We start from the raw sequence: 16,414 nt of genomic DNA, 5'->3' as shown, positions 1-16,414 counted from the left end.
ATAATCTAATTATAATATATATATTTATATATATATATATATATATATATATATATATATATATATATATATATATACTATATAATACAAATTAACTGAAAAGCAAATTTTTAAAAAGTTTTCAATTTTAATTTTATTAAATTATTAGGTAATTATGAAAAATGCCTAAGTATCTGAGAATATATAAAAATGTATGATTTTCGTATAAAAATATTTCGAATCCATTTATAAATCTGAATAATATTGTCAAATTCATTATTAAATTTTTCAAAATTTTTATATTTTTGTCTATAAAATTATGATGTTATTAAAACAAATAAGTACAACTTCTTTAACAAATAACCTTTTATAGTAGATATGTATGGTCTATTCAAATTATTAAAACAATGGAAATTTATTTTAAAAAATCAGATTATTATTGAAGGGGCACTTTTGATTATTGTAGGAAGGATCTAATTAAACATTTCATTATTTGTTATTTTAATTGTGCCTCATTGTCTGGTTATATTTTACTTAATATCTTCTAAAAATATTGAATACATTAATGAGAAAGAAATAATCGCAAGTAATTGAAAATAATATAAATATTACCAATAGTGCGAGTATATGAGTGAGTAAGGCTCTTTGTTAGCTTTGTTCGTAAACTCGGGATGAAATATTTTAAACGTTCTGTTATTATATTTAATAATACAACGACTTTATAAATACTTATAATTACGCTTTTATGAAAATTACTTTTATTTAATTGAATGCAAAAACAATGTGAAAGAATTGGTGATTTGAAGGAAGAAAATAGTTAAAATAACATCATTATCAAAATACATGAATGTCTCTGTTGTCAAGAATAATAAACAAATGACTATCCATGCTCGTAAATCTTCAATAAATAATAATATTCGAATAAAATTTTGACTTTCTTAATGTACTGGCGTAAGCTGAGTAAAGTTTGCAAAATAGAGTCTATATCATCCTCGGAAACCCATCGGATTTCCAATAATAATACTTCACACCTTAGTCGTTAAGTGTGCCTTCCACTTTCGTTGTCTTTCAAATCGAAGGGACGAAGAAAGGGGAAGAATAATTAGTGGATGAGCTAAGGATGGGACGTTACTCACCCAGGACAGTAGTTGCATACGTAGCTGAAATAGGGTATGCCGCGGGGTCCATTTTTGCCGTCGCACTGGGCCCATCCGCAGCCGACGAGGTGCGAGGTCGCCCAGACCATTTGCGTGTAGTGGCCGATCTTATTGAGTTCGTTGTGTTCGGGTGTGGCGCCATAGCTGAACAGCCGCTCCTCCGAGAACCAGGTTTTTATTGCGAAGAACCTAGGATCAGAGAAAGCCATATTGGCTCTGCGCTGTATTATCGTTTCTCGAAAGTCACTGCCCCTAATAGCTTACGCGTGAGCTTCGAGCCATCGCGAAACGTCAGTTGAATCGCGACAAAGACACAATTATGCATTATTCATTAAATAAGAATGATGCGCGACTTGTTTTAAGCAGCTCATTACGTGGATTGACAACGTGCTAACGCTTCCATGGATTAAGCTTTCATTGTCTCTTAGCGTGACGATAAATTTCTTGTTGTTTTATTTTTTCAGCCGAAATAATGTACATTTTATTTCAATCTTTTGCTTTATAATAATTTTAACGAATAGGCTCGTTCTACTTTAATTCTCGTGTTACTATGCTAACAATATCAACGGTGGCAATTAATTAGTACTCATTTTTATTATTATCCGTACTATCGTGTTAGAAATAATTAAATGGCAAAACGACTATTGGAATGGCGCGCGCGCGAGTCGTATTATTACTTGCAATCATATATATTAATATTAATTAACTTCCTTCCGCATTTGTATGAAATGGCAATAGTAAAAGATACAAAATGTCATTCCCGACGATCTCGAATCCTAAAGGTCCACCACACACCCACATCCTGGTCAATAAAAATCCAGCACTAAGCGCTCGATAAATACCATTCCGATCGTATTGTGTACAATTATTAAAGGACTCGTTATTCTGAATGTTTTTTGTTTTTTGTTTTTTTTTTTGTTTTTTTGTTTTTTGTTTTTTTGTTTTTTGTTTTTTAATCCCTACTGTTGGAATTTTTGGCACTCGAGTCGAGCTAGAAAATCTTCAAAATTAATACCAAATCGTAAACTATGATGCTTAGAATATTTAAAATATTAAAAAATTGCATGCATTAATGACACATAGCACTATAAAATATGATTTCCATTGTATTACTTAGTGTCGAGAAAATGCTTATCCTTATCCTTATCCTTTAATGGATTAAAATTTACAAGGTAATTGAAATTTCCTGTTCTCAAACACTGTGTTTACCCAATTTTCAGGATTTTCGTTTGGCGAGTGTTCACCAACAGCGACATCCTTCATATGCAAAATTACATCGAATTTGGCTGAGTGCCAGAGTGCGCGGTGATTCAAAATCCCGCTTGATCGTAGCTCGTAATGGGAGATCATTGGTACGTGATGAAGAAATTGAATGCAAAAGCTCAAGCGTGTGTGTAACTGTGGCTGTCAGACTTCGAGCTTTACACACACGCTTTACGGCTCGTATTTGTCACACAATCTCTTTAGGAATAGATTAGACCCTCGATCTTTCTACAAGCTGATCGATAAAATACTAGAGCATTTAATTAAACAATCGTGCGTCCCTTAAATTACCTTTGTATAAAACGTCTCGGCTCATTAAATTAATCGTCGAGCCTTGTCACACAAAGAATTTGATATTATTAAGGCGAAATGAGAGAAGAATAAGCAACTTCAATTTACGATTAGTACATATAAGCATACTAACTAACTATTGTTAAATCGACTGCATAACACATCTCATTACATAAATTTTGAAATTAAATTAAAAATGCGTTTTCGTGAGAGAAACGATGTTATTAACAGAATAAAGTAAACAAATTAATAATTTAGAATAAATTATTAACTTTCATCGTATGCGGAACAGTATGTGTATGTCCAAATGCCAGGCTTTATTATATTTTCTCCCTCTAATATATATGATTTATGCCAAATAATTATTGATAATCCATTCAATATTCTCTATGATGTTTCATAAAATATGTTACTAACAAATTTTTTAAAAATTTCATTAAAGAAACGTCGCCAAATATCTAATATTCAAAATAATTGGATCAAATAATTTGAATATCAAAATAATTGGTGAGACTTTTTTTTTTTAATTTTCATTTTAGGTCATTGATTAAACATAATGTATATATTCTTAATTTAAGAATAATTCAAAAATAATGAAAAATAAACTGTAAGAACATATGTTCATGATTGGAGCATTTTTTAAGAGCTTTGGCTCTCGGATATTTATAAACCTTCTAGTATTTGTAAACATTATGTTTCTCGGAATTCTCGAAACTTCTAAAATTTTATTTCCGAATATCTTGCAATGTTTATCTAGTTTCCGCTTAACAACACCAATCGCAACCATTGTTGCCAGCTCTAATTGAGCTGTCACGTGGATATTTAAAGCAAGCACGCGTCGAGACATTCTCTCTCTCTCTCTCTCTATCTCTCTCTCTCTCTCTCTCTCTCTCTCGTTGTCTTTTACCCAGAGCCGCCACGGGATGAACACCATTCGAGTGAGATGGTAGCAACCTTCGCAACTGTATGAATTGATATAGATCCTCGCGCATAGTGCCCGAGCGCACAAAGTGGTTGCAGGTAGTCATTGAAAGTGTTCGCTTCCAGATTGTCAGTGCAAGCAAACACCACTCAACCGCACATCAAGGAGGAGACCCCAGCAATCAGGTGACCACCACGTGGATCTACGCTAAGAGGTGTCCCCATATTTACGACCTCCCACTTCTTCGTTTAATAATCCACCACCAAGCGCAAAGCGTCAAGAGGATCCGGAGTTTTACGATCTCCTACCTCTGCATTTGGTGAATACTAACGCCACGTGACAAAAACCAAGGAACGGCAAGATCGCATGGAATCTCAAAGTCAACGCAGCATATCATTAAAGTGTAGTTGTAAAATACAATGAAATAAACAAGGACGAAAAGCAGATGTGTTGAGTACTGAATCGAAGCACTACCCTACACCTTCCACTTATCCACACTTTTTTTCTCACCAGAATCCCAAACATTTTGGTCCTTCGACCCGGATGAGCGGAATTCTCAACAAACACGAAATGAAAAAAAAAATTTTATAAATACATTATTACTCTCTTATGCGAACTTTTAGAACTTTTAATTTATTTAGATAGTATTTAGAATAGTAAATGATCGTTATTTTGAATATCCGCAAAGCATCATTACTACATGAATGTGAATACGAGGAACTTGAATGCATCATATACAAAATCACAGAACGCAACTGCAGTTGGCGGAATTATTATTAATTATCGGAAATAATTGAATATAAATTTGAAGTATTTATAAATTGCTTCTGTATTTTAAAGTGCTTTAATGCTTCAACAAAGTGGAATATTATTTATAACAATTCTAGTTGAAAAGATGCAAGATTAAAAATTATTAACTTTATTCAAATTATCGTATCAAGAAAAATTAAATTTAATACTAGAAAATATCATTTTCATAAATCTATAATTGATCGTGTTAATAATAAAATGTACAGAATTATCGATGACTTTAGTGAAATTATTTAACAAGACAAATAAAATTTAATTTTTTTATCAAAATTATTTATGCAATGTAATGATTACTATAGTGTTTTCAAAAGTAAATGAAATATTTCTCGCTTACTTCTTTATTTATTTCTTACCAAATATACTGTAATATTTCGATTATGAATAATACAACGAGTTTGAGTATTTTATTTACAGATTATCTTATTTAAATAAGAACTCTCAAATTTATTAATTTCAATGCTAATAATTGACCGCAAAAATGTAATTTACTTTTCAATGATTGTGCACAAGAAAATTATTATATGCCATTATCAAAGCATAAAAATTGTACAAATAAAAATACTTGTTTCAAATGTTCAAATTTCAAGACAAATTAATTATTCATAATAATAAATGATATACTAACAAATATATAATCCACTTGATAAAACAATAATAAGGAAATAATTTCTTAACGTTAATAATATTTGTAATATTTTTATATTTTAGGAATAATTAAACTTATTATTAACTTGGTAGCTTATAAAAGCACGTGGTAATTAATTAAATGTAATTTTATTCTAGTAATTGTATAATTAAAGTCCTAATGATTAGTAAGTACATGGTTGAGTAAAAAAAAATCGATATCCCTTTTTGTTGCATTTGAGTCGCGAGTTTGATGTTTGCTCCTACGAACGTTATTTAACTCTCGTTATTACTAATTGTAAATAATAATGAAACTTTGATTATCGAATTTTTAAAATAAAAACATTGTATCGAATGGATAGTGTCATCGCGCGATCAAAAGGAGCTCAACGAATGAATTGAAGAATAAACTAAATTGAAGAATATTTTATCCGAAACGATATTATATTTCTCTATAAAATATTTATCATAATTTATCTACTATAAAATACGTTAATCGCTATAGCTAATTTCTATTCTATTTAAAAGATTCAAATACACAAGTAAGAAAATAAAAAGTAAGAAAAATTGAAGTAGATTAAATTCAAGAGATAAAGTTTTTTTTTTAAATATTACCTTGTTGATTGCTTATATTATATATATATATATTCTAAAATAATTAAGCTGTTTTTGTAACTTTAGAATTTCCAAAAATTGGATGTTATGGCTTAAAATTTTAAAATTTTTAATTTTCTAGTAAAAAATTATTTAATACCTTGAATAGAAAAAAAAAATCAGAAAATTTTTCGGAAAATATTATTTATTAAGAGATTGTAACATTTATCGAATTATTGGTCCGCGAGTCATATCATATCTACTAATCAAGAGTTGAAACTGCTTATGTCGAATATTTTAGCATCCAACGAATCGTACAAATGAACAATAAAATTTCATGTAAACAAATAAACTGTATGCTTGTACGCAACAATGTGTAATCAGTGCATATATTTGGAGTATTTTACCAAACATATCGCCAAAATATATTTTCATGCTTAATGTAATAAATACAGGCATCAATGATACTTAATATTTTTTGTAATTGTAAAAAAAAAAAAAAACTGTAGTTTATAATCGTTAGTTACATAATCCGTAGAATAAAGAATCAACTACATTAAATCGATTAGATTGTATTAAATAATTAAAATTTCGTAAAAGAAACAATTAAAGTTGTTAATAATATCTAAGATCGCAAAATATAATTATATATATGGCTGTCATCGTCTATTTAATTTATGTAAATCGATTAAATATTTTAATTTTGAGCTTTATACGTCGAGTGCATTAGAATTAAAATCCTTTAAAGCAATCACTTTATTTTTACACTTCTAATTTAATCCTACAAATGTATACTATATAATGTATTCTTAGAATATATCGAGCTTCTAATGATCTTTTGTGGTGTCAACATAAAACCGCACATAAAGTGTAAATACTTGTGAATTGAAAAATGCAAGGATTTAGCAATAAAAGGGAAAACCAATGAGAGTTTATTGAGAGGCTTCGGAAATTAAATTAAACCGATGCTCACTTAACTTACCATGGCACTCGAGCGGTCGAGATGAAGATATTCTGCCCACAACTACCAAAGGCGTCGATGTGCAAACCGGTGGCATTGTCGTGGGTAAGGGCGTAACACGCCTCCGCCCATTTTTGCGCGGCCTTGGCCGCCCCGTCGTGCCATTTCTGCAGGTACACAAAAATAATGGAAAATTTCATTTCCATTCAATATTGGTTTTCACGCTATAATAAAACATACATATGGGAATTCATGAATGTGCCAGCGAACTTTTCCCAACACTTAACTATTCCAGCTCAGGACAATTGTAATAAATCTTACGCGGTTGTAATAAATATCTGCAATTTATGCTAACAAAATTAATGAGATATAGTAAGTAGTCAACTATAACCATTATTGTTGCTACACTTATGAAATTATTATATTAGAATTAATATTGTAAATACAATAATGAGGTAGAATTTCGTAACAATTATACAATCGTTAAAAATTCCCTGGATTATATGTTTATGGAATGTGTGGATTCGGTAATTGATTTAGACATAAAAGTAATTTTTTCCTTTTCAATTTGCTTTAAATTGCTTCAAATAGTATTTTGTTTTGTTTTATTATTTATTTATTTATTTATTTATTTATTTATTTATTTATTTATTTATTTTGCAGTTTCTACTGTCAATCAGGAAAAATACGGAATAACATATTTAAATGTACGATGAAAAAAAAAAAATGAATAATGAATTTTTAAGAGGATTTAGAGCTTTAGCAGCTATGCGATACCTTTTCGACGCGAAAAAATAAAATATGATTTAGAATTTTTTCAAATTTTAAAAAAATTCCACTTCTATAAAAAAAATAGTTTGGACAAAATATATACATAAGGTTCATAATAAAAATAATAAATAGAAAATTTAATCTTTAACTTTAACATATAAGATTTCTAATAGTACTGTTAAATATTAATTTGTATTTAAATATCAACTTTATATTTTCATTTATTTCACAGTTCTTTCATTTATATTTATAATTTTCATATTAATTTATCTAATTACGAGTATAAGAAATAAAGTATCATGAGTATCGAAGAACCATAAAGTAAACCGAAATGAAACATTACTATTATTTAAATAATATTATAATGTATAATGTACTATAATGGAAAACTTGTATTTATTACTCGGACAATTATTATATTATCAATATTATTACGCTGAAATTATAAAAAGAAAATTAGTATAAAGTGATTTCAAAGTTTTATTTAATATATTGAGAAAATATGAGGTAACAAAGTTTTACTTTAATGATGAAAACATTGATTGAATAAACCATTTATATAAAGTTTATTATACGGTAAATATTTTTCTGTAAAATATCCCTGTTATTTGGTAGTGAGAACTAATTTTGATATTATTTTAAATAGTTATTATATCGTTTGCATTGTTTTGCAAAATATTTTCTAAGAATTATAATTTGACATTGAAAAAAAAAAAAGAAGAAATTTTATAGATAAAATTTTATAGACCAATAAAATCCATTATCAACCTATCCAAACTTTACTCACGACTGTGCGTCTTATATTTTAAAGTAAGTAAAAATGATTGGAATTTATATTTTTATACGTATATTACAATATTTTTTATTAATAATTTACTATTTATTAAATAGTTTTCAAAATTAAAAAAGAAACGAATAAAGAACGATGTTTTAAATTAAAGAATGATTATTTTATAGCAAATATGATATTTATCAAGAAATTTACATGAATCTATTGGAGTTGTTGTAGAGTATTGTAGAAGTACATATTTGTGCTCGTAAAGAATAAAAGATAAAAATTTGTATTATCAAGAACAATTAAACAATTTACAAAAGAGTTGAATTTGACGTAAGGAAATACTAGTCGTATCTAATGTAAGTAAGCTATTTGAATAAACAATCAAAGCTAACAAAATAATTAATGATAAAGGCTAGATGAGTGATCGCAAGAAAAGAGAGAAAGCGTGAATTTAATTGCAATTAATATTCACAAAATCGGGATACAAAGCTTAAAATAATTATAATGCATTTGCAAAGCAACGTGTTTTGTTACAGACTCTCACGGGACTAGGGACGTGACAAATCCAGAGTAGCTCCAATTCAGCATCTCGACAATAAAAATAATCGTTTTATCTACCATATTGACTTGTATCAATATACACAGAGTATTTATTGATTTTAGAAGAAATTTAACTCTTACCGACATAACCCACTGGGATTTTCATTTGAGATATCAGAATGGAAAAAAAATATGCATTGGTATTCAGTGTACAAAGCCTAGGCACCAGCCAATTAAAGTTAAGAAGGCGCAATGAATATAAGTCACCAAGGTACATAAATGCCTTTCAAACAAGACTCAATAGAAATCTGAAAAGTTGAAAAATTATATATCTGCCTTTTAAAGCATTTAGAAATTAATTGTCTTATTCATGAAAAGATGTATTAAATTCATAAAAAGGTGTATTAAATATTGAAGTCGTAATGGCCGATTATTATTTTTAATATAATGTCTGTCAGAGCATCAACTGACAGAAATAAGATTTAAATGTATAGAAAGAATAGTATTATTAAACAAAAAGCAAATTTTCCTTTTTACATCGGAATATGTTGGTGTTACTTGAATTTGTATTTCACTGAAAAATATCAATCATATTTCAAATCCTGGTACTCTTTAGAAAAAAATGTGTGACATGAAAATACATATTAAAACAAACAAAGTCCGTCCTTTTTTTTCACAGATAAATCGTTTTCGTAATTTTATTCATACGATAATTTTTATTATTAATAAAGTTTGGATTCTGTACTATTTGTGACAATACTGCGTAAAAGACAATTTGACATTCTCACGAAACTATATATATATATATATATATATATATATACACACAGACAAGAACAAACGTGCATATATACGTATATGTGTCACCTTTAATCGATCAAATGAAATAAAGATATTTCATGATGTATATAAATATTGAAAATAATGAATACGTTCCTTTCATTCAAATCAATTAGAAAAATAAAAAATGAAAAATATTTGTTTATCATAATTTTATAGTAATATATTAATTTTACAAATAATTGTAATATTTATAATAGAACTGATATACGAAATTCTCATTAAAATAAAATAAATCTGTAATACCGAATAAAGATTAAATTAAAAAAAAAAAAACAAAAAAAAACCAAAAAACAAAAAGAAAAAAATAGAAATTTAATTAATTTTTATCAATCAAGAGAATCATCAGAGTAACAAAATATTTACATTAAAAAAATACATTTACATATAATAATATGCAAATTTTTAACTGTAAATGAAAATTTTATGAAACGAAAAGTTTTTTATTAGATTTTTAATTATAGTGAGATTTTTCGATATAATGGGCTTGTAGTATTTATTATATATGTAAACGAAATATGTAGCTGACATTAAAATTAGGTAATTTCGAATTAACGTCCCACTCCATATTGCATTCTATTTGATTATTAAATATTATTTGTATTTTTTTTTTTTTCACCAATTTTTCATAATATATTCTACAGGATTCTTTTATGAATAATCATTTCATATAGAGTATATACTTACATAGACTTTCTACTTCTAGTTTTAAGTTATATTTAGCGGTTCAATCTAAGTTAATTTAAAATAAATTAAGATAATACTAGCTATAATTTATAATACATCATTATTTATTTATTTTTTTTTTTTTTTTTTTTTTTATAAATGTGCATTAATACTGAGGACGTGTTAACATATCTTTTTCTAGTTTTATATAAATATTGTACGTTTATGGGCAACACAAGTGCGCGCACACGCTCACGTCAGCTGCCTATACGTACGCACGTTTATTTTAACTGCGTAAAGCAATTACGTGCAAGCGGTATGTTTTGTTCAATATGAATATATTCTCTTGAATGCTAATTGATCTTTACAAATACAGCAATAGGATGTAATGCAACACTAAGGACATAATAATTTTCGAGTTGTAATTAAAAGTTTACGTTAATTCTTGAAAAGTTATTCAGCATTTAGGACACTCTTTAAGCTATACATTTCATTCAATCGCATCTCGGATTTCTCTGTTTATCGAAATAATCGTCCAATTAACAAGAACTTGATTAAAGGTAGTAAATTATATTAGAATCTCAACCGAGTAAACTGTAACTTAGTGTCATTATTATGAATTACACAGTTAATATTATGAAACGATTAATAATTAATTCATCACTTGTTACTATTGCAACGGGAATAAATCAAACCAAAAATGATATTTTTCTTCCTTGACTATGAACTATGAACAAATAAAATGATCAAATTTTTATAAAAATCACATATACGATTTTGTAAGCTTTTTTTACAATAGCTTTGTCGCAGGACCTGGTGTAATTTTTTTTTTGTTCTTTCATTCAAAGATATGCAGCACATGTTGAGTTATTACGCAAATGTCCAGAAAATCCAATACGATTCATATGATAAAAGTCCGTCGCGTATAAGTGAAAAAAAAATCGAGGGAAAGCTTACCATGACGAGCATATTAGCAGCCGGAGGATCGACGCGACTGCGGAAGAAGTTGTGATAAAGGACGATTTTTCTTTGTACCTTCTTGTCGCTCGTAGTCAAGACCCTCCTGGGAATCCTGTCGCCGTATAATCGAGGCACTGAAAGAGAAACGAGAAAACTTGCCTTACTCCCTCTCTCTATCAAGTTCAACTGACTTACTATTTTTCCTATTTTCTACTTTATCGGCCATTCTTATATTTTATACCTGGGATAAACCCTTCGTCCCCGTCCCACGCTCTCACGCTCTCTTTATCTGTCTAGCTAACAGACGCATTTATCTGCCTTTACTCGTTTTTTTTTTCTATCCCTTTTGCCGCACAGTTTCCGAAGCAAAACTACCTACAAACTAACTGAACGGTTGGCCGAAGCTGTCTAGCAACTGACAATCGATATCAGGTTTTCCACTTCTAAAACAGAGTACTTCTTTCCTTTTACACATCAAAACTTTTCCAACTTGCTTACCACTCGTTTGTTGCAACTCCTTCATCCTTTCGTTTCTCCTCTAACGTCACCCTATATCCTTTGATGCAGAATTTTCGATTTTTTATTACATAACTTTCACTACATTCATTGACAGTTTCTTTTAATTATTATTATTAAAAACTTTTAACGATTTCAGATGATTTCTCTTAATTATCCTCTAATTCACTACACTGAGATGCATAATATACAATTTGCTTGATACGTCTCTTCATAAATCTGATAAATCAAAGATCTTTGAATGTTATCGAAATTAGATGTCTGATATTCAAAGGACACAATAAATAATAAAAGTTCCCATTACGTCAATTCAAGCTATTGGAAACATGTATTCAACGACAAAGGATTTAATATCTTGACAAATGTTACGTTTACCGATATTTTATTTTATATGTATACATATATATATATATATATATATATATATATATATATATATATATTTAAATGCAAGTATATTAGATGAAAATTTTTTAATATGAATAACGATAATAGTAAAAAAATATTTTATATAACACATACATATATAATTATAGGCGTATTGTTTTTTTAAAATAAGTTTTTAATAAGTGTGAACATTATCAAATTATAATCACATAAAATTACATTTATTTGATAATGTCATTTAAATGTAGTTATTGAGAGCAATATTTATGTAAATGGTAAATAATCGTCGATTTTAACAAAAAAAAAAAAAAGAAAAAAAAAAAGAAGAGGAATATTTGCTTCCTATAGAAACTGCGACAATAGTGTTTGTTGACTTTAATAACAAAGACGACATTAATAATGAAACTGATGAACAACTAGAGCAAATACAAATACAAGTTTAAAAAAAATAATTGCAAAATGTAAAAAGCCTAAAGTGAAAATTTACAATAAAGAAAAAAATATAAAAAAAGAAGATGAAAAATAAAAATTGAATGAAATTGAAATTGAGACAGACTATTCAAATAGGAGACGAAGTATTTTATAATTTAATTTTACACAATTTGCATCGGTTAGACATTATAAATTTAACAAATATATTTGTAATCTTATATTTTTATGATGAAAATTTATTACTAATATTATATATTAATATTTCTGCAATCAAAAAAAAAAAAAAAAAAAACGACTGTAACATATTAATATATTGATTTTTAATAAATTACTGCTCGATGAGTTATAATTTGCATCAAAGTATAAAATAACGATTAAATATATATATATATTTATGATGTTACATTATGATATATTGTTTACATAAAATAATATAAAATATTTCGAAAATAAAGTTACTCAATATGCATTCTCATGAAATATATATATATATATATTTGAAAATATATTTAATTTCAATCTAACTAAATATTTGAAACGCTAGAAGATATCTTAATATCAATCATATTATATAATAATAACATTAAAGCCATTAATAATTTTCTTTTTTATGTATATTTTGAAAGTAATATCAGAGCATACTTAAGTGGCAGCTGCTTCTGTAAGGGATTTGTGGAATATTCAAATGCAAATTTAATCAAAACGTACAAGTCTATGGAAAATTTAACTATTGTTGAGATGAGACTGGGTTTACTCAATATTCCATCGACGTCGGCGAAATAGCGAGTGAAAACATGATTGATATGTGATGTAAACTCTTATTCGTTGAATAATTCAATTTAAACAGAAAAAATGTACTTTAGATGTGTCATGAGAAATGTTTCAACAATGTTGAATGATTACTGTGTATCTTGTAAAACTTTGGCAATGGCCCATTACTTTACATTATAACTAATTGTTGCTCTTCTCTACCAATATTGCAAATATCGAAACTTTTAAAAATAACTAATCAAATAGACCCAAAGCAACGATCCATTCCACAATGCAAGAAAAATGATCAACGTTTGTTAAATGTTTGTAAAAAAAAAAAAACAAAAAAAAAAAAAATCCCATTTACTTATAAATAGTAGAACTATTCAATATTTATTCTATTACACTGTCGAGTACATTAGTCGTCTGATATTGTAAAAACTTAGATTTTATTTAAGGAAAAAACTTTTAATTAGATATAATACACGAAATCGTCAACAATTTTCCTACAACTCATCCGTATAAGTAACTCTCAATTAATTTTAATTTAAATAACATTTATAACATAAGTTATATTAATAAGATTTATTTATAATAAATAAATAAAGTTGCTAATAAATAATTAGAAATGATTTTTAATAAGGCTAAGAAAATTAACGAAATAGTATAAAAATAGTTTTACGTTTTTAAGCAATAAAGAATGCAGAAAAATTAGAAATTTTGTTTATATATTATGATTTTGTTTACATTTTACCAATTAAAATAAAAAAAAAAGTAAATTGAATACGCGTACCTAAATTAGCTGAAATAAATACAAAATATTATAAAAAATATGAATATTTATTCTTAGGTACGTGAATATTTTTTATTTTGGGGTGGAAAGCGAATGAAATTAAAAAAACAACAATATTAATTTTCAAAATAACTTAAAAATAGTATTTACCGCAAAATGAAAGTTAACAACAAAAAAAAAAACACTAAACATCCTCGTGTATTCAAAACGTTAATATTTCATTATTATTGCTATTGTCGTTGTTGTTATTGTTGTTGTCGACATCGTGATAATTTATTTGATATAAGAAAACATTAGTATTGTTGCTTTCGTTATAATTTTCAATTGTATTTTGATTTATTTAAAAATAATCGTTATTCAAATGGTCTTACAAAGACAAGAACAATATTTCAAATGTTATTTAAAATATACTATTTTTCTTGATCCTTCTGCTAATGAATTAAATTATTTAACAATAGGAAAGAAATATTCTTATTTATTAATTCGTTAATTAACTAATTACTTCTTTATTATCCATATAATATTTGAAGAATATTGAAATATAAGTTCGATGAAATTGCTTAGCAAATTTGACGAATTCGATGAAATTTAATTCATACGGCTCTCTATTATTTTACCTTATGAATTCGGCTTTGACAACGCTAGATTCTATTGAAGATGTATTGCCGAGCAAATATCATTAAAATGAACTGTTTTCAGTTATTTTTATTACGCAAAGTGATCTTAATAGCATTGCGATCATAATTATGCTTACTCGATAACCCCACTACCCACTATATTAAAGGAAGCTATCATATTAGGTCATCCTCGAAACTCGATCTTTTTTCTCTCTAAAAACCAATACGCCCCCCCCCCCTATTGCAGCCATTATCGCGACAATAGTAGTCCACGCAATGGAATATCGTCCAATGGTCATCGAGACTCATCCTCGAAGATCGATGACACTAGCGTGTAGTAAAACAGCTTCAAGGATACAATACGTGGACGATCTTGAGATCGCAGTGAAAGATACCGATGGACTGGAACGTCCCAATGAAGTTGAAGCGAGCAGACGGTTAGCTTACTTCGTCCTCGGCCGAGGATCATAAAGCCGCGCTTACCGGGCTTCTGGTACTCCAGCTGCTCATCGGCGCTCTTGAAGGATAACGCAGCGGTAAGGGTGACAGCCAGGACCAGCAACCACGACCAATTCATTATGTAGCCGGCCCTCTCTCCTTCTCTCTCTCTCTCTCTCTCTCTCTCTCTCTCTTAGTCTTTCACTCGCTCTTACACTGTATTAGCGGTGTTGCAATTCTTCGGAAACTGATGAAACTGTAATTAAAGAACAAAGGTGGATGAGAGAAAAGTCAACGGCTTCTTCGTGTTTATTGTATGTTTATTCCAACTGTCTAAGGTAACTTTTTTTCGCAGCATGTAATAATTAGATAAAGCTATGAATTATTCATAGGCCAAGATGGATTATTGTATTACCAGTGCCACATTCGTTTAAATAAGTAAAGGGAAGAGAAAGTTTTAAATAAATATAAAATAATCGTTCGTTTGGTTGGTTATTCCCCCTCGAGTGACAACATTAAATTATCAAAACGTACTTTGTTCTCTATCCTCCTGGAAGACGAAGATATTTATGCTTTCGTTTCATTGCTTCATCTCGTTCACTTCAAGAACAAATTTCATTTTCCATATTTTTGAAAATCAATTACAACTACACGCCTATAATTTTCCAGCACTTAAAATGAAAGTGTATACACTTAGCCATTTGTTGGCTTGGTAATGGATGAGATTTTTAACGTCCGTTAATCATAATACGCGGTTACTCATAAATTTATTTCGTAAGTAATTCTATCGATAAAAAATCGTTTTCGGATGTCTGAAATACCGACGAAGGGAGCAGTCGTAGAGAAATAAAAATGAAACTATACATAAAGCTTGGCGTTATTGTAATAAAGCTCAAAGTTACAAAATGAATATAAATTTTAATTAAATTTGAAAATTTCTTACTAATAATACAGAATATGGTAATTATAAGGAAAAATATAAAACAGGTTACTAAACATTCGGTACGTAGCTATGTGTTGAAATATTGGTTTAAGCTTGCGTAAATATGCTATTTCGACAGTTTCAACGCTTTATTAATAATTTATGTAGATATAATACAAATGTAATTGTAAGACAACTTTCATTTCCCGCTTTACCAATCTAAGCGAGTTAAATAATGAAATTTTATTAAATACGTGATCTATTTGCCCGAGAAATTTTTAATATAATAATTTTATTTAATTAATATTCAAATATTATCAAATAAAGCTGTTCTTTCGTGCTTGAAATTTCATTAGGCTGTTTTCTCGGTGTAATCATTAAACCATTAAATTTACATAACTGT

The 16,414-nt window shown here is 28.1% G+C and overlaps 1 protein-coding gene across 2 annotated transcripts in view; it reads right to left on the bottom strand.

Annotated features, from left to right (window-relative positions):
• The window catches only part of LOC105368552 (cysteine-rich secretory protein 2), a 22,494-nt gene extending 7,224 nt beyond the window's left edge, over window positions 1–15,270 (bottom strand). For both annotated transcript variants that reach the window (XR_913105.1, XM_011507577.1), the window contains exons 1-4: window positions 15,135–15,270; window positions 11,154–11,290; window positions 6,623–6,768; window positions 1,116–1,325 (exon numbers count right to left, since the gene is read on the bottom strand). Coding sequence is in view for 1 of the 2 variants with exons in the window: in XM_011507577.1 (XP_011505879.1) it covers window positions 1,116–1,325; window positions 6,623–6,768; window positions 11,154–11,290; window positions 15,135–15,228 (587 nt within the window). In the remaining variant the exon portion in view is untranslated. The remainder of the gene's footprint in view (window positions 1–1,115; window positions 1,326–6,622; window positions 6,769–11,153; window positions 11,291–15,134) is intronic.
• Between the last annotated feature and the right edge of the window lie 1,144 nt (window positions 15,271–16,414).

This window comes from Ceratosolen solmsi, unplaced genomic scaffold (genome assembly GCF_000503995.2).
Source record: "Ceratosolen solmsi marchali unplaced genomic scaffold, CerSol_1.0 scaffold1, whole genome shotgun sequence".
NCBI classification, from domain to species: domain Eukaryota; kingdom Metazoa; phylum Arthropoda; class Insecta; order Hymenoptera; family Agaonidae; genus Ceratosolen; species Ceratosolen solmsi.
This window is presented reverse-complemented; position numbering and strand designations above follow the sequence as displayed.